General features: G+C 36.5%; 1 protein-coding gene and 1 long non-coding RNA gene across 3 annotated transcripts in view; one reads left to right on the top strand and one right to left on the bottom strand.

Moving 5' to 3' along the window:
* The window catches only part of LOC105487764 (death domain containing 1), a 73,765-nt gene that overhangs the window by 13,742 nt on the left and 35,497 nt on the right, over positions 1 to 24,526 (top strand). For both annotated transcript variants that reach the window (XR_011621381.1, XM_071093758.1), the window contains 4 exons: positions 201 to 445; positions 13,707 to 13,871; positions 15,732 to 16,021; positions 23,830 to 24,074. Coding sequence is in view for 1 of the 2 variants with exons in the window: in XM_071093758.1 (XP_070949859.1) it covers positions 201 to 445; positions 13,707 to 13,871; positions 15,732 to 16,021; positions 23,830 to 24,074 (945 nt within the window). In the remaining variant the exon portion in view is untranslated. The remainder of the gene's footprint in view (positions 1 to 200; positions 446 to 13,706; positions 13,872 to 15,731; positions 16,022 to 23,829; positions 24,075 to 24,526) is intronic.
* LOC105487763 (uncharacterized) overlaps positions 1 to 24,526 on the bottom strand; it is a 45,630-nt gene that overhangs the window by 19,836 nt on the left and 1,268 nt on the right. Inside the window, exon 3 of the long non-coding RNA XR_011621382.1 lies at positions 19,055 to 19,301. This is a non-coding gene — a long non-coding RNA (uncharacterized lncRNA). The remainder of the gene's footprint in view (positions 1 to 19,054; positions 19,302 to 24,526) is intronic.

Raw genomic sequence — 24,526 nt, 5'->3', positions numbered from 1 at the left:
TTTGTAAAAAGGGCCCAAATACTGTGTTCTTTTATACATTATAAATATTTTATAAAATGCAATGTTGATTACAGCTAACAATGTATAGAGAAATGTATAAAACTATGCTCCATAAAATTTTCAAAAAACTGGATTAGAAATGTACCAACAGTTTGCATCTTTTCTATTAAAATGTAAGAAAAAATATATTTTTTGTTTAGATCCAACCAGTTGACCCAGCTCTGGTGGCACATTTAAAAGCACAGCAAGATACTTTCTACTCAGTCCAATCCACAAGCCCTCTGATTCACATTCAGCACCCATCAACTTATCCTTTTCAGAAGCCAGTGACTGTATTTTTACCTTGTTCTCCATACCTTGATAAAAACAATCTTGATTCTGAGATAGATCATAAAAGACGAGCAAGTGCCACAATAAATAGGATTACATCTTCATATTTCAGCCGGTGAGTAAGTTTCTAATATTGTGACTGGCTTAATGTCAAACAAAGAAGCTTAGATGATTAAAACTTGCAGTCAAATATCTTGTATTTAAATTCTGTATTAAAATAGTATGAAATACCTTTAATCTAGAAAGAAAATATTGTGGATCCAAAAAAAGGTAATAATTTTAGCTGTTATGGACCCCAAAATTCCTACAAGTATAAAGATAAAGATGGAGACAGTAAGAATCCTAGCAGAAATGCATGCTGGGGTGGCACATTTTGAAAGCTTCAATCTATTCAAAGCACTGGAAATTTAGTCAGCAGAGGTAGGAGAAAGACATACCTTAGTCCAGAGGAATTATACTCAGTAAAAATGGCTAGATGCTGACAATTGAATCAGGTATTATGCAAAGGGATCTCATCTCTAGATTCAAGAATGAGATTCAAATAGCTACCAAACAATAATTGGTGGATGAGCATTCATTTGAGGGTAAGAAAAAAAACCAAAATCCTACGTGGTGTTTGAAGAAAAACAAATCAATACCAAGATTTCTAAAGAATATCAAAAACAACAAAAAACAAACTTGTAGAAATACAAAGGAAGAGAGAGATAGCATCATCCTGATGTTTCTCAGTCATTTGAATAATGAGAATTACAGTTACCTGGAGAATATTAAAGAAACCTATTTTATAAGTTTAGTTGTAGCCAGTAAGCATAATTGCCAAGAAACACTAGCAGAAAATCATCAGAATAGATGAAGAAAAGATGAAAGGACAAAGGGATGTGGCATAAAGATAACAAGATGAGATGAAAAGGGACCAAAATATGATAAGGAGTCATTTCAAAGTGCTGCAAACTGATAATTATAGGTACCATTGAAGAAGAGGCCAAGCAATCATTAAAAAAGCAACAATCAAAGGCCTAGGTGAATTTGATTTTTTGATGCTGATTAAAGCCTTGAGTTAAAAGTCCTGATTGGTTACTAGAAAAATTTATGAAAAAAGACCCAACTTAGACATAACATGGCAAACTGAAATGTAGGTTTAAATAAAACATAATTCCGTAAGCATCCGTTAACCAGAAACAGATTATGCAAAAAAGGAATGAAATCAATCTGGTGTCAGTTTTATTCTTTGCAGCACTAATATCAGGAAATAAAAATGGACCAAAATCTTCAAAGTTCTCAAGTTCTCAAAGGGCAAGATTGAGAAATTAGGGTTTTCATCCTACAAAGACGCCATTTTGTTTCTGTTTTGTTTTTAAATACAAGGGTTCTCAGAATGGACTACTCACATGCTCTTAAAGTAGATAAAATTAATAGGCTGACTTAATAAGATTCAAGATATCAAGAACAAGCAAGTATTATTCTTATCTTTAAAATTTGATATTGAGCATAAATAATATAAAAGAAAAATTCAAAAGTAAAAATTTATATGAAAGAGATAATGGAAAGTAAACAAAACATCAGCATGGTGATATGTGTCTACTTTTAAAAGCAAGTGTAAGCAAGATAATATATGTAAAATAATCTTATGACAATGAATATAAATGAGTTAAACATAATTCATATTATTATCCATATTTCATAATCTTACTTTGATATTTTTAAATACTTTATATGATGTGCTTGGGTGATTTCCTAAGGTTTATTATACACATTATTAATTTTTTATCATTTGTTTAAATTGTTCATTTTATTCACTATAATTAACATTTCTAAAAGCTTAGTGCTTTTTCCAATCTGCTTCATTGTTTTACTACGCTTTATATAGTTGATCCTTGAACAATGCAGGGGAATTAGGGGTGCCAACTACCAAGCAGTTGAAAATGTGTGTATAACTTTTGACTCCTCAAAACTGAACTGCTTATAGCCTATGGTTGACCAGGAGAAAAACCTTACCAATGATATAAACAGTCTATTAACACATATTTTTAAGGTATATGTACTATATACTGCTTCTTATAATAAAGCAAGCTAGAGAAAAGAAAACGTTATTAAGAAAATCATATTCATTAAGTGGAAGTGGATAATCATAAAGGTTTTCATCCTTGTCATCTTCATTTTGAGTAGGCTGAGGAGGAGGAAGAAGAGGAGGGGTTGGTGTCGCTGTCTCAGGAGTGGCAGAGGAGCAAGAAAATCTGTGTACACGTAGACCTACAGAATTCAAACCTGTGTTGTTCAAGGTTCAGCTGTATTTCTTCCTTTATTCCTTTAATTATTTAAGCATATTTATTTTATGGTCTCTTTTAGAATAATCTATTTATTAACATGATGTATAACACTATATCATCTATCTGGGAGCATAGTGTAATCTTGCAGAATTTCATACTGATTCTGTTCTAGGCTCTTACCCTTAGACATTCATTTCCAAGTATTGATTTTAATTTTTGATCAGATATAAATATCAACTCTTCTTCTCCCTTTTCCCCCAATCCAAAGCAATTAATTTTGTATGTGTGTGCTTCTTGACTACTTTCTTGAGCCAACAAGCAACAGGGTTTTGGTTATTGCTACCAACAACCAAATAACCAGAAAAGGTTATGCCTCTCTCATGGCCAGTGATGCCCTTCTGAGATCCCAGCTTCAAGACTTAGTTCAAGTTCCCTCCCTGCGCAGCTGGAGGTTGCATCTTATGTCTGGGAATAGATATTAAAATGTACCTCGAGTCCCTGGGATGTGTGCATGTTTGGGGTTGAGAAGAGGAGGCCGATTGAGGAAGGTGCACCCACAGAATCAATTCCTCGAGTTCCCTAAGGAAGAAAGAGAATTCTTACTTTTTAGATCCTTGAGTCCAGATCTAGAGGGGATTTCTTTTTCAGCTTTTGAGTTCATATAAGTGTGTGTGTGTGCACGTGTGTGTTTCTGTGTGTGTGTGTGTGTTTATGTGACATTTTGTCCAGAATTCTTGTGGAGTGGGAAAATGGCTATTTGTCATCAGTTAAATTGGCCAAGTTGCTAGAAATTGACACTTTTTTTTGCCTTTGTACATAATTTCTCTTCTAGAAAATCTTTCTTCTGCCACATTTAACTGATAAACTCTTGCCTATTCTGTAAGTTTCAGTTCACCTTTTTCTTTTTCTGCGCAGATATCCTAAGCTCTCTAGGAGCAATCAAGTGCTCTCTTTTTGTGCCAACCCCATCCTTTGTACACACCCTACATTCTCCTGTAGCAATAATATATATTCTCTTTTACATGTCATCACTTAGCACAATTGCAGCATAGTAAATGCTAAAAACATTAGGTAAATTAAATAAATTAGTGAGTAAACTCGTGGAAATGTAAATTGTATTGCAAATTCATCTGCACTTTTTGACAATATTAAATTGACACATTACAATGTGCTATGTTGTTATTAGTCTCAAATAGTAGGTACATTTTTTTTCCATCTAGTGGAGCATAAAACAAGCAAATGAGAATCCATCTCAACTGTTTATTTAGCATTCTTTCATCAAAGAATGAAAGCCAGTTGGACATTTTCTATGGAAACAGAAACACAAAAAGCAATCCATACCCCATGTAATGAAAAAGATGAAAACTATTTGAGGCCAAAGCATAGTCTGAAGATTAAGAATGAAAGGTCTGTATTGTGTCATGTTCCTTTATGTCTGAATGATTTCTAGGGAAAAGATGAGAGTCATTTAATTATGTGCCAAAAAAGATTTCTCGTGGCAGTAAAGGGGGAAAATACCTTATTAAATAGGAGTTTATTCCTTACGATGCAATCAATATTTTAGAGAGTTAGACAGGAAAATGGTTTTTGCCCATGAAAAATGACATTTCTGACATAATGCAATTGCTTTCAAGATTAAGTTGTTCAAATGTAATATGCGATTCATACCTGAGAATATTTATAAAATATATGTAAGTCATACCATATAATGAAATGGACAACTAGTACAGCTAATATCAAATGATAAACTGATCGTTATCGATAAAATTATGCATCTCCTTACTTGCCCCACCTCATTCAATCCCCTTTGTCCTCACCACAGTCACTCATCCCCACCAAATTTAACCACTATTCTGAAATTTTCAATTATTCTTTTGCTTTTATTTATTTCTCTGTTTGATCACATATACTTATATTTGTCCCGACACATTTTATTCTTCTTCTCCGGCAGCACTCCATATGTTAAAGTTGAGTCACTCTGGTTTGTTTGGGAGAGAGCATAGTTCACTAGGGGTCATCTTTGGAGACCACCTACCACATTTGCTATAACATACTAGGATAAAAATGATTTTTTTCCACTTCTTTGGAGATATTATGTCACTCTTTATTGCCATTGTGAAGACTGCAGTGGACGCAATTTTCATAACTTTATGGATCATCTGCTTTATTTTGTCTGCTGCTTTCAAGATCTTTTCTTTGCACTTGGTGTTTTGCATTTATCTATGATGTGCCTAGATGCAAATTTTAAACTTTTTCTGAATACAATATATTGTGCTTCCTGAATAAGTGGATGTATGCCTTTTCACATTTCTGAAAAGTTCTTATGTGCTTTCTAATCAAATGATGGCACTTCTCCATTGTATGCACTCTGTCCTTCTGAGTTTCCAAATAGATGTATAGATGTATATATGACCACCTTATTTATTTATTTATTTATTTATTTATTTATTTATTTATTTTTATTATATTTTAAGTTCTAGGGTGCATGTGCACAACGTACAGGTTTGTTACATATGTATACAAGTGCCATGTTTGTGTCCTGTGCCCCTCAACTCATCATTTACCTTAGGTATATCTCCTAATGCTATCCCTACCCTGTATCCCCACCCCACAACAGACCCCGGTGTGTGATGTTCCCCTTCCTGTGTCCAAGTGATCTCATTATTCAGTTCCCACCTATGAGTGAGAACATGCAGTGTTTGGTTTTCTGTTCTTGCAATAGTTTGCTGAGAATAATGGTTTCCAGCTGCATCCATGTCCCTACAAAGGACACGAACTCATCCTTTTTTATGGCTGCATAGTATTCCATGGTGTATATGTGCCACATTTTCTTAATCCAGTCTGTCACTGATGGACATTTGGGTTGATTTCAAGTCTTTGCTATTGTGAATAGTGCCGCAATAAACATACGTGTGCATGTGTCTTTATAGCAGCATGATTTATAATCCTTTGGGTATATACCCAGTAATAGGATGGCTGGGTCAAATGATATTTCTAGTTCTAGATCCTTGAGGAATCGCTACACTGTCTTTCACAATGGTTGAACTAATTTATGGTCCCACCAACAGTGTAAAAGTGTTCCTCGTTCTCCACATCCTCTCCAGCACCTGTTGTTTCCTGACTTTTTAATGATTGCCATTCTAAATGTGTGAGATGGTATTTCATTGTGGTTTTGCTTTGCATTTCTCTGATGGTGAGTGATGATGAGCATTTTTTCATGTGTCTGTTGGCTGCATAAATGTCTTCTTTTAAGAAGTGTCTGTTCATATCCTTTGCCCACTTTTTTATAGGGTTGTTTGTTTTTCTCTTGTAAATTTGTCTGAGTTCTTTGTAGGTTCTGGATATTAGCCCTTTGTCAGATGAGAAGATTGCAAAATTTTTCTCCCATTCTGTAGGTTGCCTGTTCTCTCTGATGGTAGTTTATTTTGCTGTGTAGAAGCTCTTTAGTTTAATACAATGCCATCCCCATTAAGCTACCAATGACTTTCTTCACAAAATTGGAAAAAACTACTTTCAAGTTCATATGGAACCAAAAAAGAGCCCATATTGCCAAGACAATCCTAAGCCAAAAGAGTGAAGCTGGAGGCATCATGTTACCTGAATTCAAACTATACTACAAGGCTGCAGTAACCAAAACAGCATGGTACTGGTACCAAAACAGAGATATAGACTAATGGAACAGAACAGAGCCCTCAGAAATAATACCACACATCTATAACCATCTGATCTTTGACAAACCTGACAAAAACAAGAAATGGGGAAAGGATTCCAAAATAAAAAATAAACGGAACTGCTGGGACCTGGGATCCCCCCTCCCAGGCTCAGGCATGACCCCCTTGCCACCTGCAGTCTTGGCTCAAACCTCTCCCAGGGGCCACCCCTGACCACCCCCCACTTTCTAAACTGCACCCTGCACTCCCATCCCCGGGGCTCCCCAGTTCCCTCTCCTCCCTCACAGCTGACAAGGTGTCATGAGCATTAGATGAGCAAACACACACAGCACACACATCACCCGGCTTGCACACAGCTGCTGTTCAGCATTAGATTTAACTTTGAATATTCACCAAATTTAAGACACCATCGACAGCAAAGCACTGCGCTATTTTATGAACCACTAAGAAAGAGAAAATGCTGCCAATGAAACTGACATGACGCTTTCTTATCACTCATAACTTTCATTCTGCACTTATTGAAGGAGCTCTTCTGGACTTAATTAGACATGGATTTGTACTGGCCATCACTTTGGCACACACATAAAAGAAAGATATCAGCAAAATAAAATTTGTTAAGATATTTCTAAAAATAAATAAATAAATAAATAAATGGTGCTGGGAAAACTAGCAAGCCATATGTAGAAAGCTGAAACTGGATCCGTTCCTTACACCTTATATGGAAATTAATTCACGATAGATTAGCAACTTAAATGTTAGACCCAAAACCACAAAAACCCTAGAAGAAAACCTAGGCAATACAATTCAGGACATAGGCATGGGCAAGGACTTCATATCTAAAACACAAAAGCAATGGCAACAAAAGTCAAAATTGACAAATGACCACCTGTTTTTAAATTCCGTATTGTTTTACTTCCCTTATGTTTTCCATCTCCCTGTCTCTATGTGCCATATTCTGTGCAATTTATTCACATTCCAGTTTGAAATGGCAAAAATAACGCATACCTTAAAAATGTACTTTTAATCTATTATTTGAGTTTTGTTTTAGACAATTATATTTTTTATTTCTTAAAGTTCTATTTTCCCAGCTACTGGGAAGGCTGAGGTGGGAGCACAGGAGATTGAGGCTGTAGTGAGCCGAGATCATGCCACTACACTCCAGCCTGGGTGACAGAGTGAGACCCTGTTTAAAAAAACAAAAACAGAAACAAAAAACAAAAAAAAGTTCTACGTGGCCCTTATTTAAATCTCCCTAATTATCTTTAGAGTTTCCTCCTGCTTACTTATTTGTGGGATACTGTCCTTTATTAAACTTTTCATATATAGTTGTTTTCATCTTAAATCTCCTAATTCTAACCTCTGAAGTCTTTGGGAGTGTTTATATCTGTCATCCATGGCATTTACCTACTAATTTGTTTGAGAACTTTTGCTTGTGAGCATGCAAACGTGGGGTTTCTTCAGGCATAATGGAGTTGCTTTCCTCAAGGTGGCATTTGTTCCCACCTCTGCTGAGAACCATCTGCTACTTACCTGGGGCTACATTAACCTTCTTGAGAGTCTTGGTGAAGATCTCAAGTTCACCTTTCCCACATGGCTGTTACCCCAAGGACTGACAGCTTCATGTTCTGCTCACTTGATTATTGCTTACGGTTGCATGCTCCTGCATCTACATTACAGGAAAGGTGCTTGCCATCTTAGTAATCCCCTCATTCCTGCCTGGTTTCTCCCTTAGCTGCAACCCTGACTTCACACATTTTATTTGGAGAGGAGTTTGGAAAATTTCAAAAGAATTTGTATCAAAAAATTCTTTCAAAAGTATGCAAGCCAAAAAAAAAAAAAAGTATCAAAAAGCACATTTATCAAGATCTAGTTGTTTTAAACTAGAGATTATTCTAAATGTGTTATTTATAATTGTGGATTTTGTGTATTAAATTTATAATATTTTAGACAGTCTACCTAAGAAGGAAATGACAATTTTATAAATAATGAAATCGCACATACTATATTTTCCTTTGTGCTTATCAGTGAGTGCCGTATTGTCAACACAGGCAAATCTCATTTAATGGAGTGAAATTGTTTCAATGAAACATTGAAGTAAATGCTTACAGAGAAAGTAAGATTTGTTTCATGTGTTAAATTTGGAGGTAGTGTATTTAGAAGTATTTTTAATTCATATGTACTATTTTCTGTAAGAAAACAAGGTTCCCTGTGAATTGGAATGCCAAGTGGGAAATAATTTAGTTTTTAAATACAAAAGAAACTATCCTTGAAAAATTCCCGATAGTGTCTATTTCCTAGTTACAGAAACAAAATATTAAGGTGCATTGGAGCAGATTTTTTAATCTTGTGAAAAATCTTTTGAATGTCGTTTGTGTGGTATTTAGGCAATTTAACTGGGAAATATGTAATTGTGTACTGTTAGGCTTGAGAAAATGCAGACTGGAGGATATATCTATTGTTTTCCCTGCTAGACACCTTATGTTTTGGGAATTGTACCACAATTTCTGCAAATTGCCCTTTCTATCCATGCAGATGCAATGGGAGCTTCTATATTCATTAATATCCCTACGTATAATTAAACACTTGAACCACAAGAGGCTGATTGTAATTCCCTGATGCCTAATAAAAAGGGTAATTTTGGGTGTAGCTCATACCTTAGGATATAAAACTCAGAAGTTGTCAACAACCGTGATTTCTGCTGCTGGAAAAAGAATGATTATTAATAGTACTAGATAAAAAAGGAAAGATGCAGAGAAGAGAAGTAATTAGACAAAGATGATATTCCAATTCCAGACAGAGTTTATATCTGAGGCCCTCCACATTTGTCTCTTTTCCCCATTAACAATCAAGGATTACTATAATTAATTTATTTATAACTAAGTAAAATGAATTTGGGTTTCTGTTACCTGTACCCCAAAGAGTCGTATCCAATACATCTACTTATCTGTATACTCCTTGGTATATGAATCTTATTGTCCCTAGGGATACACAGACAAATCTACAGAGTGAACAGAGTCTCCTGAGATGAAAGAGATTGAAGTCATCACTCCCTTTTTTTTCCTGAGGTGCAACATTATTGAAACGTTTCTGTTGGATTTAAGTGGATATTCTGCTGTCAGCTGGCAAGAAAAGATAGCATAATAGAGAAAGAAATTTGAATGGATGACTAAATTTCAGCCTAGGATGACCTGTGCTCATTTATTGTCCAGAAACTGGATAAAATATAAGACAGTTCCAGCACTGTGAAAATTTCTTTAAAAAAATTACTGTGTGGGCATGTTGGGGGCCAGGGTGCATGGGTCCACTAAGGTACAGTGTCATTGGGAGCTCAAGCTCAGGGTGGAATAACTGAATCACATATAGCATAACAGTGGAAAGAGAGTTTTCTTCTTTTTCCTCACCTTAAAAGCTATTGCCAGAGTAGTGGCACACGTAGGTAAATACACCAAACGAGGGCACTGCATCAGATCATGGAGGATCTTTTGTTTTCAGTAGCAGTGAGGCAGCAACATCAGCAAAGCAAAGGAGAATGGGACGATACATGAAGACCGAGGACTACTTAGATTATGTAGGGTTTTTTCCTCTGTACAATAATTGTAACTGTGACACCTTGAACTGAGTAAAGCTCCAAGAGTAGATGGACCTACAGTCAGAATGTACAGTTATATCAAGAGAGAACGTTTCTCTCAGCTGTGTGGTAGGCACTCAGGTCATTTGAATTGATATCCAACAACCATTACACTGATTACAAATGGTAAAGTTAAGGTACACAATTTGTCATACAATATGTCAAATATTGACATAAATATGGCAATATTTATGACATAATATTAACATAAATATGACATGTTTTAAAATACGTCAAATATTTCACCACTTTAAAGTCAAAAAATCCATGTAAAAATAAAAACTACCAGAAATGTATCTATATATTGTAATATTTGACTTCAGACAATGTGGCTATGTGGACTTTCTTCTTCCCTTTACTTTTCCATTTTAAAGGAATTTTATAATCAACATGAATAACTTAAAATGGGAAAATATTTTAAGTTTTTTGAATACAGCATACCATTTAAAATTAATACTTTAATGAATAATTATAGTTTCCTGAGAAAAAGTTAACCTCAAAACATTGGTGACATTCACGTTTAAATATCTATGCATGATGAATATCACAAAGAAAATATCCCGAAAGTAAAATATAACATAGAATGAGAATTTTGATAGTTTGAATGCTTGTCAAGTTCTGTATCATATATTATGTTTTTCCACAGAAAAAGTAGCATGACATTTTAATCAGTAACCTCAGAGAGATTAGTACTGTCTGCGTGAATCCCAAGCAAAATTGGTCATTTTAAAATAAACACATTTAAAAAATAAATTTTTACTATTTTTGGAACTATCACTATGTCAGCATGTTGCCTTTTATGGAGTTTGATGAAGTGCTATTCACTGTCAGACAATACTAGTTGTCAAACTTTGCTAATAACATATATGAAGGAAATAGTTTAGTTGCAGAGCTGTTAACAGCTGCGAGACACAAGTATACCATCAGATTATTTAATTTGAATGTGGACTGTGCCTATTAAAGTTTAAGTTTAATCTTTATATCATTAAGGACTCTTGATTTAAGTGACAGAAAAGCAAATCCGAAGTATTTAAGCAAAAAAGAATTTTTGATATATGTAAATTAAAAATCTGAGGATGTATCTATCTATATATATATTTCTTCAACCAGGAAGAACCTAATCTCTCTTCCTCATCTCTATCTGCTTTCCTCTGTGCCAATTCCATTCTCTGACATGCTTGTTCCTCATTCTGGCAACATAGCTACATCTTTATAAGTCCAAGTTCAGTGGAAAAGAGGAAGCTTTTTCCCTATGAATATGCATAAAAGCCCAGGGCCTGATTCTCACTCTAGATCTATCACAAACTCATCACTGAATGGATCACTGGAACCAGAAGACAGATATAGTGCAGATTAGCCTAGGTTATGGCATGGTAACAAAACTCTCAAATCCCAAGGGCTTAAACGACAATCTTTGCATCTGTCGTGGCCATCAAACGTAGGCTGCTTCTTGGTCATACTTACTCTAGACAGAACAGCCACTGTTCGGTTGCTATGACAGTGGCAGAAGAAAGATCTTTGGCTAGACCCATATTAGCAATTAAGTGCTTGGCCTCAAAGTGACACATATTTTTTTTTTCATTCACATCATTTACTGGAACTAGTCACTTGGCCCCATTCAACCACAGAGTCCAGGAAGTGTAACCCTGTCATATATTCAGATCAGGGCGAAATTGGATATTCTGGTGAGGAGCATTAATGAATGACAAATACACTATTTGCCTTAGGTTATATACCCAATGGTCCTAGGATTAGGGACAGCCCCACCACCCTTGGGACCTGCCGGTCTCCACAGATAATTTAGGTTTTCGACAGAAAAAAAAGTGAATGAATGCTATCAGAAAAAAAATTACATTCAAGTCAATTTCTAGTAAATGACCAACATTCTGGATTCAGTGAGAGTGTAACTTCCTGTGTAAATAAATTATTAACTTCCAAGGGTTACAGAATTCACCATATCTGTGGTTATAACCCAGTAGCATAAAAGTAAATGTTATTTTTCCCCTAAGCTCCTAATTTTAATCTAGCAGATCCCCTGAAGTAACCAATACAGAGTAAGAAGTTTTCAGAGTAGACATTTTAAATCAAGTTCAGTTTCTAATCTGAATCCATGGGTCATAGGACACGTCAACCTGTGAAAGTAAGTTGGTTTTTAAGCCTTTAACTCTAGTTCACTTCACAAATGAATATATGAAATTCACATTCTGGTCTCCATTCATATACCATGGCTCTGTCTCTTTGTGGAGTGTAGGTAGCATCATTAGACTAGGTATTTTTCCCCAAAGATGTTCAGTATTAGGGACTTTTCTTCCTTCAATTGTAGGGAACAGATGTTCACTTAAACAAATTCAATAAAATATTTTATTTTGAGGCTACAATAGTGAACCTCTGCTTTCTCTATCTCTAGGACTATATGGATCTCTAGGACTATATGGATCCTCTCCTCTTGATTTTTCTCCTTTTCTCTCTTAGCATCTATTTTTCCTTTCTGAATAATCTTTCTGCTTATTAATTTTCATTGACCAAGGTACCACAGAAATAGGACTGTGATAAGTTACAGTCCCTGGACCACTTAGTCAAATTCCAAAGAAAGATAATCAAATTGGCTGGCCGTTGGAAATTGGTATACTGTTAGTCACATGAGCTGTGGTTGGGGAAAAATATCACATGGCACATACAGCCAATTTCTTTAGGGCCTTTGGGTGGGGCAGGCTACACAAAAGGAAAATTGTACAAGAAAGTAAATTGGCTGTGCCTACAGTAGAAAGTAGAGTTAGAATATTAATACTACTTACGCTTACTACAATTATAAGTGCTTTACAAATATTAATTCATTTAATCCCATGATGTTGGTACTTGTATTAGTCCATTTTCATGCCACTGATAAAAATACACCCAAGACTTGATAATTTATAAAGAAAAAGAGGTTTAGTGGACACAGTTCCATGTGGCTGGGGAGGCCTCACAATCATGGTGGAAGGTGAAAGACACGTCTTACGTGGCAGAAGGCGAGAGAGAATGAGAGCCAAGCAAAAGGAGAGACCCCTTATAAAACCATTAGATCTCATGAGACTTACTCACTACCACAAGAACAGTATGGGGGGAAACTGCCCCCATGATCCAATTGTCTCCTACCAGGTCCCTCCCACAACATTTGGGAATTATGGAAGCTACAATTCAAAACGAGATTTGGATAGGGGCACAGCCAAACCATATCAGTACAATTATTATTTTCATATGATAGATAAGAAAACAGATTCAGAGAAATGAAATAATTTGCTCATAGTCATACAGTTCATAAGAGGCAGAGCCACCCAGGCTTTGAAACTGGGCAGTTTTGCTCCTGGGTTTGTGCGCTTACCTTTTTTGCTTTACAACCACTGTTTGCTATTCTAGAGTATCTGGGTTTACATCAGTGAGTTTATTAATGTTTTTGGGTACTCTCTTAAATCTATTTTGCCAGTTTTAAAAAGCTTGTCATTCTCCAAAGCTCATCTCAAATATTAGCATTTTAACTTTGCAGGCTTCCCGAGCCTCTTGCTTCTGCTCCTAAACCACCGTGTACGTTTCTTTAATTATCACACAGGTCACTTTGTGCTGTAATCAGATAATACTGTGTTACTACGTGCTTCTGTAGGACAAGGGTTATATAGTTTGATCTCTGTATTTTTGGTGCAAAGCATAATTACTGGCACATAGTATGTACTTAATGAATTGTTATTAGATCATTCACAATGAAAGAATGAATGCATTAAATAATATTTATACCGTGTAAATTGTACCAATATCTCTTCTGTTACCATCATATAGGACAAAAGGTGCCTCCATAAGAAAACCTAGGAAAAATGCCAGTGAATGTTTGAAATTACTGGGATTCAGAAGCCAAGACAGTGGTTGGTGTGAGCTTGATGATGATGTTGTGAAAACCATACAGAGCGGCTTGATATCAGTTGAATTGAATGAACATTTGCAGAGGTAATACAATAACAAACAATCAAAGTTGATGATACTCTTTTCTGATGGTCATAAATGGAGTTTATAGAAATGGAATAGTAAGATTACATTTTAATCCTTCAAATAGAAATATTAACCGTTCTTTAAAGGATACTTAAAATGCAAACCAGAATTGACACGGATATGCTATCTGTAATTTCATTTATGATAGTTAAACAAGTGCTTTTGGAAAGCACTCATAACTACAGGTTTCTGCTAACTCCAAAATAGTTTTAAAATAGCACCTTCATTTCTGAAATTCCATGGAGATAGTAATTAACTGTTCATATTATGCATATCTTATAACTATGTATAGATAAGCGGAATTTGTTACTTCAGTGCCCTCATTTTGCTTTCTCATTTCCATGTTTTCTACACAGCCCATTATGAGAAGAGTTTTAGACAGATTTAAGGTTCATGAAGGATAGCCACTCATAGAGACGGGTGATCATGTATCTAAAGTATCTAAAGATAGTTTTTATTTCATAATGGGAGGTTTTACATTTATGATTTTCTTGAATCCAGTTTCCTAGGAATAGAGTCTGAGATGAAAAGCAAGTGATTCATTGAAAGAGAGCTCTTGGGTAAATCCTGTAGGGCAAAGGAGGAAGATGGAAAAAACGATGGTTTCAGATGAAGTATTTCTGTAGCCTGACACCCTCTGGGGAGCTCTGCAGTACCAAGGTGGCTGGCTTTGCATCCCCACATTGGTTAGTCCTTGTCTGTGGATGTAGGGCTACTCTGGGTGAGGGCCTCTTTTAGGCCAAATCACTGGAGAAGAATTTGAGAACGGGTATCCCAGTCCAGGGAAAGAGGTCTGTATTAGTTTGTTAAGGCTGCCGTAACAATGTACCACACACGGGTGGCTTAAACAACAGAAACTTATTGTTTCACAGTTCTGGAGGCCAGAAGTACAAAATCAAGGTGCTAGCAGGGTTTGTTCTTTCCAAGGGCTGTGAGGGAAGGAGCTGCCCAGGCCTCTCTTCTTGGCTTGTAGATGGCCGTCTTCATGGTCTCAGGGTGTTTTCTCTCTATGCATTTCTATGTGTTGAAATTTCTCTCTTTTATGACACCAGTCATACTGGATTAGAGAAGACCCTAATGACTTCACCTTAACCTGATTAGCTCTGTAAAGTCCCTATCTCCAAATAAGGTCCCATTCTGAGGTACCAGGGGATACTACTTCAACACGTGAAGGTGTATGTGTGCAGAGACGGTGATACATAATGCAGTCCCTACCAAGGTCCATCCTAACGATCCTTCCCACCTACACAGAGATGCATATTTCAATCCCCATTTAATTATGGTATATATTCTGCATCTTATGGAGAGTCAATAAATTATTGTGTTCATCTCTCTCTTCTATATTTTAAATATGCTCTTTTGTAATTCTAATTAAAATATAACTTAAAATATGCTGCCATGTTTAGAGCTGAGCTGAGACTGTATGACTTCTTCGTTTAAGAACATGTTTTAGAATTTAGTTTGATTTGAGCTGGTTTCTTTTTTATCTCTTTCTCTTTTTTTTACAGAGATTGAGTTTTGCCATGTTGTTCAGGCTGGTGTTGAACTTCTAGGCTCAAAAGATCCACCCTCCATGGCCTCCCAAAGTGCTGGGATGCCTCCCAAGTGACGTGAGCCACGGTGCCCAGCCTGAGCCGGTTTCTTGATGGCCAAGAGTTTCTTTACAATCATTAATGAATCTAACTTGTTGGCCTTGAGAATACTTGATTTTAAAAGACGTCTGTTTGATAATGGCTCTTTGCTTGGGTGTTATTAGGTATCAGTGATGTTCTTGATGCTGCGTTTTTCCCTCGGGTCTCACCTCTTTCTTCCATGCAGGTTTATTGTACTTCACCTCTCTTCCACCATGGACAATAGTCATTTGGTTACTTTTGTGAAATCTTTAGAGGAAGCCATGCTCAGCACCACTGCCTGCATAGTGCTGTCTCACCAGAAGGACAATCCACATAGAATAGCTGTTTTAGTGGTGCCTCCCAAAGATTTAAGCCAGGCACTTAAGAACCTGCGCTTGGAAGGGTTTGGGGGACCTCCAGAGCCATCTCGTCATTTCCAAGTTCGAGAAGGAGAACAACTTCTTTTAAGATTTACTGGAAACATATTTGCTTCAAGTACGTATAAAGAAATCTTTTTATATATTTTATGGGCTATAAGCCACAAGCTCTTCAAAAGAGTTTGCTAAACTTGTGTTACTAAGGAAACCTTCAGAGGATTGACGAGAGACTTTAGGAAGTAGGAAGAGAAAAAGACTTATGTATTATACTTCTTCCATTCCCATTTCTTTATTTTCTACTTAGGCAATGCATGTTCCTTTACAGGAAGATTCTAAGTGATACTTTTTAGAAACAGCCTTTTCCACAGTTACTATCTGAATCCAAACTAGGATCATATCTTTCCTACGACAGTAAAGTTGCCTTCTAAGTGCTTCCATTATTGGCCGTATGAAATCAATTACCATGTGGTAATAAGAGTGATCATTTAAAAACATAAATCATACTATATTATACCAGTGATTACAACCTTATTTTTACCTCCTATTCTATCTAAAATAATATCCAAACTCTTTAAGATGTTTTATAAAATAATATCCAAACTCTTTAAGATGTTTTACAAAGAATCTAACCTGGGCATCAGTGGACTCCCAAAAGATATGTGAATAGATCTATATTTCAGTATAATTGCCATATTTTTAATTCCATGTATTTTATTTTATATTTTTCAAAGACTACTCTGAGAATCAATGGGCAGTTTTCACCAAACTCTAAAGGAGTCTATGACAAAAAAGAAATTAAGAATAATTGATCTAGGTTGGGTGCATGGCTCACCCCTGTAATTCCAGAACTTTGGGAGGCTGAGGCAGGCAAATCACTTGAGGTCAGGTGTTCAAGACTGGCCTGGTCAACATAGTGAAACTTCGTCTCTACTCAGTTAAAAAAAAATTAGTCTGGTGTGGTGGCCAGTGCCTGTAATTCCAGCTACTGGGAGGCTGAGGCAGGAGAATCACTTGAAACTGGGAGGCAGAGGTTGCAGGTTGCAGTGAGCTGAGATCATCTAAATGACGTATGTACCTTGCTTACTTCTTTTACCGTATTTCTCTAGTGCTATTTTTGTTTTCACTCTAAATCTTATCACAATTTGAAATTATTTAATTAACTTATTTACTTTTTGTTCATATAGTTATGCTATGTCCTTTACCCTTCACCAGAATGAAAACTTCATGAGGGCAGTGACCATGTCTTTCTTGTTAATACATCCTCCGAGCCTAACATAGGAACTGGTATATCCAAAGCTTTTTTTTTTTTCTTTACAAAATGCTTTATTTTTGATATCAATCCAACTAAACATTGATACAAGTAATGTATTACCAGTTATTGTACACCGTAATCAAATACACTGAAGAAATATCATTGACTGATAAACAAACTATCACCTTCATTTTCTTCTGTACAATGTTTGATAGACTTATATCTAGAGAGTGATTTCAACAATGAGTTTTTCAGCCCTTGTAGTCTCCAGTGTCTATTGTTGCCATCTTCATGTCCATGTGCATCTAAGTTTAGCTCCCACTTATAAGAACATGTAGTATTAGGTTTTATGTTTCTGCATTAATTTGCTTAGGATGATGGCTTCTAGTTGCATCCATTTTGTTGCAAAGGACATAATTTTGTTCTTTTTTGTGGCTGCATGCTATTCCATGGTGTATATATACCACATTTTCTTGATCCAGTCCACTGTTGATGGGCACCTAGCTTGATTCTATGGCTTTGCTATTGTAAATAGTGCTGCAATGAACATGCAAGTACTTTTGATAAGTGTGTAGTGAATGAATGATTATATAACAGTGATGAGGAAAGCAAGCAGGATGAATATGAGAGGTGGCAGGAGAGATTAGAGAAGTGAATGAATAGATGAGACTAAAGCGGCCAAAGGAAAGAGATGAAGAGAAAGAGAAAAGGAAGAAAAAGAACATGAAGAGAAAACAGCTTTGTGGGAATAGAAAGCAAACGTTCTTTGAAAGAGTTGCCATCACAACAATTTCTTTTTCATTAAGTCAACACCTTCCTCTTTCTAACTGCTTGCCCTGCGGTGAAATAGAGTCTAACAGGTGTGTGTATAAAAATGAGGTGAGAGGGAAAATTCAGGACAGATTTTATGAAGATTTCTGGCTCTGGAGGCTTTCTACATTGACTTGAGGGGATGTGCTCTGTTTGTTTATAAATTAATATGGATCCCATTTATTTCATTATGCCTATTTTCTCTCTGATTCAAGAAATAGCTCCAACCTCATTGGTTCTTTTTTGCTTCAAAGAAGGGACAAGGCTTGAAGCTGATGCTGCTCTCCCCCCTTTTTTGATATCTCAGGAATAAGCGAGACCTAAAATGTCCGAATTTTAAGTGTCTATTCTACTCTCACATACAGGATTTCAGCATCTGAACCAGCTGACAGGACTTAGTGAGCAAGTGACAAAGATGGCAGAGAAGGGGGCAGGGAAGAGAGAGGAGAGAGAGGAAGGAAGGGTGGAAGAGGCCCCTTCCTACTTGGCTTCCGGAGCAGAAACCACAGCGTCCACCCTGGAGAAATCTCTCTAATGAGATATAGTACTAACCAGAAGTGTCCCACCCAAACTAATGATGCAAATGATTTTCCTGTAATACTGTGGACAGCAGCTGTGTTTACCAACCACCCTAAACAGGAGCGCATTACTGTTCTACTCACAAGCAGTGGTACTGAATATCCCACTGCCTGCTGTGGAGACCGGGGAGCACCTGCTAAACCAAGAGCATCCAAGGCAGCCGGCACCTGAGCAATTCCTCCGTATAAGGGATGGGGAAGAGTTCGTCTTCATTCAAGGAAAATGAGTCAGGCAGGATACCCAAATCCTAGGTTTGCTTTTCCTAGGGAGACAGGCTCAGATCTGGAGCCTCACTGGGTTTTTCTCTGCCTAAGAGGGACAAGATCCTCAGTAAACAATTGATACCTCATCCTGGTAAAAGAATTGATCCATCCTTTTATCAGGGCCTAGAATAGTCTCTGTGAATCTCAAAGAGATAAAGCTAGAGATTCTCTGCCTGGAGGATTCTCCTCGCCCTCCCCACCCCCACCCTCACCCCCAGTTCTCTCCTACTGTATCTTCAGGTCTCACCTTAAAGATCATGTTCTGAGAAGCTTTCTCTGTCCTTCCTGATTATGTCAGAACTTATTTTATTTTTTAATAGTTCTATTATACTTTTGTAGATCCTCCTTTTTTCTTTTGTGGCCTTTGTCACATGCAATTTTCTATTCATTCGTTTAATTGTTTGATCAATTCCAGTTTCTCCTACCACAGTCCCATCCGTGGAGGCACTGTCCTGTTGGTGGTCAGCATTCAGTCCCCACACCTAGGAAAGAGTCTGACAGTTAGAAGAAACTCAGTATTTGTTGAAAGAAATGAAGACTAAAGTTTAGAAAAAAACATTATAATATTAAGTGCAATTAAAAGTATTTAAAACTTTAATTAATAAATTTAGATTACTGCCCTTTGAAAATGCCAAAATCTCTCTATTCACTTATAGAGAATATGAATGGCTTTTCAGTGAAGGTCACACGACATGGACTATATTTCTATCTCTAATAGGAAGGAAGATGGATAGGTGTGTCCTTTGGTTTTTATAATGGTTTTTGGCATTCTTCTGGACACAAGTTACAGCAAGCTTTCATTCTCTAGGTGAGAGTTGTCAGTTTAGCACTTGGATTATTGCAAGATAACCAAGCCCCCACTGCACACAAAATCCAGAAAGTGCCAGAAAGTATTTTAATATGATTTTATATAATGGCAACATAGCATCACCCATAACATCTAGTAATGCCCTGTGAGGTCTGTCTTTTAAAATTGCCCTGAATGCCCTTTGGCCTAGGGCAGTGATTTTCCTAGATATTCTATGGGATGTATCTCTACATGTATCTGTACACCTATATAATAACCATTCTTTAATTTGCTAAACAAAAATTTGTTGACCTTATGTATATTAAAGTCTAATGAAGAAAGACAGAGAATAAGCAAATAAGTAAATAAAATGCATAGCTTAATTTGGGCTGAAAAGTGAATTATAGAAGAATAAAGAAGGGAAAGGATAGGGGGATCTTAAGGGATGTAGCAGGCTTGCAGTTTTATCTTAGGGAAGACCATTCTGGGAAGGTGACATTTAAAAAAAAGAAGTTTCTAAGAGGGTGACGAAGCAAGCCATAATCCTATCTCAGGGGAGTTTATCCCAGGCAGAGGGATTGCCAGTGCCAGTGAACTCGGTGGAGATCTGCCTTGTGTGTGTGGGGAACAGTGGGAGCTTGAGATGGCTGGATCAGAGGGAGTGAGCACAGGTTGTGGGAGATGAGGTGAGAACTGATCATGCCTTGTAGGCATTGGAAAGATGGCCTTTTCTGCTGAGTGACTTGGGGAAACATGAAGGCTTTTCAACAGAGAAGTGATCTGAGTTAGATTATAACTGCATTGAGAATAGGCTTTAGAGCAAGAGGAGAAGCAGGGAGACTACTGTTTAATTGCAGTAAACCAGGCAAAAGATGGCATGGCTTAGAGGTAGAGCTGGTGGAGAATGGGTTAGAATATAGAAATACACTGAGCCAGTGGTTCTCATAGGGTTTTTCTGGTTTCCTGGACTGCTAGCCCTTTCAATTTTTTTATCTGACTTTTCTGAGCAAAAACATTTATTCTTACATTTGTATTTTCTATGGCATCAATGAAAAATATTTAATGCCCATTATAGAGAAGAAAATATATTACTATAAGGGACAGCAGATAATCCACAAAATATAAGTAAATTCTCGAACTTTTTACATGACAGGTATTTACTAAATAGCTACTATCTCAAGACACTTCTAGGGGACTATATACGTAAGATATTGAGAAGAAGAAAAAGATTCTCAGAAGGTCAACTAGTGCTTGATTTTACACTTTGGGTATGGAATGAATGAGTGTTTCTTTTATTTCTCCTTTAAATATGCCAGTGAGGGAGAAAAAAACAGAGTACTGCAATTTCTTCATGCAACTTCTATTTTTTTGTTCAGGGACCAGACGTCTTTAAAATATAATATTATGCCTTAACAACGATGAAACTCCAACTTTAAAAAATTACAGAATGGTTTCTGTTTACAACATGAAGATTTTGCTATTTACTATTAGTAAATCCTCAATAATTTCATCCCTACTTCATATATAAATGTGATCTTTAGAGAGTTTCCCTAGAGATCTTTAGTTTTAAAAATTGGTAAATGTTTTAGGTCTCAGTTGAACCAGAGTGGCTATGCCTCACCCTCAATCCTTATATCCTCTGTATAAATCATTTCTTATGAATAATTGTGCACCCAACAGAGAGTATAATGTCTTTCAAGGGGTAGAAGGGGAAATTTACTAATTTGTATTCCACAGGGACCAAAGTAGTAAAATTTTTCTTGATAGCACTCTAGTAGTATAGAAGCAGAAGTTAGCCAGGTGTCACTCCAGTGAGCTGGAAACTCCAATTTACCTAATTTACTATTTAGATAACATTTAAATTACCCCAAATAATCCACTTTATTTATTTATTTATTTATTTATTTATTTATTTTTTAACCAAAGTGAGACTCTCTTAAGAAGACAAACCCTGGCTAGTCATTCGTCTCCTAGGAATCTGTTTTTTTGTTTTTTGTTTTTTGTTTCCTCTAAGTAGCCAGGTTGCCTCTCAAATATAAAGTTTTGCAAAGGGATCTACTTCTACACCTTCTGTAATCTGGAGTTATTCTATTTCTAGATTTAACTGAGCTTTAGAAAAATCACCAAAATGACCTCAAGCAGTCAGGACCGGGGGAAGGGTCCTGGTATCATCTACATCTCTCACGGAAGTCTTTGTTCCCTGGGCAAAACGGAACGTTTTCCGTGAGAGAAAACTCTGGGCAGTCAACTGTATGTTGACTTACAGTAGACAAAGGAAGTTTCCATGTAGACATGAAAGCTAAATCTTGGCCAGATGTGGTGGTTCATGCCTGTAATCCCAGCACTTTGGGAGGCTGAGGAGGGTGGATTGCTTGCCTTCAGGAGAGTTCGAGACCAGCCTGGGCATCATGGTGAAACCCTGTCTCTATGAAAAAAAAAAAAAAAAAATAGCCAGGCACGGTGGCACACATCTATAGTCCCAGCTGCTTGGGAGGCTGAGGTGGGAGGATAACTTGAACTTGGGAGGTGGAGGGTTTAGTGAGCTGAGATTGTGCCACTGTGGAGCTGTGTCATTCCAGCCCGGGTGACAGAGTGAGGCTCAGTCTCAAAAAAAGAAAAAAAAAAGCTTCATCTTGACATTTCTTTAAAAAAACTGAGTTTTTTTTGTTTTTGGTTTTGATTTTGGTTTTGTTTTTTTTTGTGTGTGTGTGCAAATTCAAAATAGTGCAAGAATCCTGCCTTTTATCATTTGGTATCATTGCTGTCATTTATTGAGCACTTACTGTGTGCCAGGTCCGATGATAATTATTTTATCCATATTTTCTCATTTCATTTCCTAAACAATCCTAGGAGTTAAGCTTTATTTCTCCTGTTTTAAGGGTAAGGAAGCTAAGGGAAGCTAAGGGAAGCTAAGGAAGGGTAAGGAAGCTAAGGGAAGTCTCTAAAAAGCTCAGAGATCTGAAAAACAATGGACAAATATTAACAGATAAATATTACAGAATACACAAATCAGAGAGGCTGGACTTGAACCTAGATCGATACATCCAAGGCATATTATCTTAAATGCTACGTTATAGCTTCCTACAAGTTTTACAAATTTTGATGCAGACATATATTGCCTTAGGAAACATGGTAGTGTTTATTCTGCTGTTGAAATAGCAAGGTAAAATATTCTGATTGTCATGGTAAAACCCCAATGAGTGAAATGTTATGTTCACAAAAACTTTAGAATTTTCAGTAAGGAGTTGATAAAACATTTGTATATTATCATTTTAGGAGAATCCGTCAGGTTTTCATAGAAATTTCAGTAACACAAATTCAATAACTATCACACCTGAAAGTTCTAGATCAACACTGTCCATTTTCACAATTGTGGAAATGTTTTACATCTGTGCTATTCATTATGGTAGCCTTTATGCTTATGCTGTCACTGAGACTTTTAAATGTAGGTAGACTGAGGAGTTAAATTTAATTATATTTACTGTTCATTAATTTTCATTTAAACTTAAATTGCCACATGTTATAGGAGAGTGCAGTTCTGGAACGTCTATTGTGAGGTCGCAATATGAATAGTTAGGGGAAAGGAGAAAGATAATTCTCAACGGGTGAAAATAATTTTCTAAATGTTGCAAAAGCTGAATATTTCTAGTAGTTTCTGGTTATATCAAAATGAAATAGAGAAACAAAAGCTAAAGATTATTTGGTTTAGAAGCAGCCAGAGAGCACCTGGCCCAACAACCGATGAGAAATCCTTGGAGCAATCCACATGGTCTCTGCCTATTGTTCCTTTGTCAGTTATGTTTTGACAAAAGATAATGATACACAAAAGTTTTAGTCATATTTTTAAAGTAAAATAATTATTTGGATTTTTAAAAATTAAGTAACACAAAGTGATACATCTTTTTGTTGTTGTTGTTGTTTTTAAATTAATTGATTTATTTTTTTTGAGACGGAGTCTCCTTCTGGAGCCTGGGCTGAAGTACAGTGGTGCGATCTCTGCGCACTGCAAGCTCCGCCTCCCGGGTTCACGCCCTTCTCCTGCCTCAGTCTCCCCAGTAGCTGGGACTACAGGCGCCTGCCACCACGCCCGGCTAATTTTTTTGTATTTTTAATGGAGACGGGGTTTCACCATGTTAGCCAGGATGGTCTTGATCTCCTGACCTCGTGATCCACCCACCTCGGCCTCCCAAAGTGAGATATCTTAATGGTAATAAATGCATTTTACTTCTATTTAGGTAATGGGAAAGATTATGGAAAAGACTACACACTTATTTTTCACTTGCAAAGAAAACCTAGGCTGGAACTCCAAATCAAAGAAGTGGACGAATTTGGAAACTATAGCTGCCCTCATTATAAAGGCACCATTGTCGTTTATAAAGTACCTAAAGGAAAGATAGTCCCCAACTTGAATCAATCTCTCGTAATTAACGAAAACCATTCTCAGTTGCCAATTTGCAAATTACCATTGAAATTGCCAAAGGTGAGTTATTTTACTTTTCTAATTATTACATTTTGTTACTTATTTAAAATTCTGTAACAATCAGTTTTGCAGGCAGAGAGACACACACAGTTAAAAGAAAAGGTAAGAATAGAGTTAATAAAGAAGGAGTAGGTAGGTCCAATTTTAGAGTATCAGAAAACGTGTTAGGATTTCTCCTTTTATTCGTATCAGCCTTTCTAACAAGAATGCTTCAGATTGGTCTGGTCCTCACAGTATGTTGTTGCTAACTATGAAAATAATGTCATTCATTTTCTGTAACTGCCTCTGAGTCACTGGAAAATCATTTATGAAAAAAATGCATTTCAGAGCACATCATTTTAAGGAAAAGTCATGGTGAAGAGCAAAATGACCTCAAAATATTTACATTGAAACTTACCATATTCTGCGTGTTTGTTTCATGAGTTATACTTGCCTAAAATTCTTACTCATGT

The sequence above is a fragment of the Macaca nemestrina genome, chromosome 3 (assembly GCF_043159975.1).
Source record: "Macaca nemestrina isolate mMacNem1 chromosome 3, mMacNem.hap1, whole genome shotgun sequence".
In the NCBI taxonomy this organism is placed as follows: Eukaryota; Metazoa; Chordata; class Mammalia; order Primates; family Cercopithecidae; genus Macaca; species Macaca nemestrina.
This window is presented reverse-complemented; position numbering and strand designations above follow the sequence as displayed.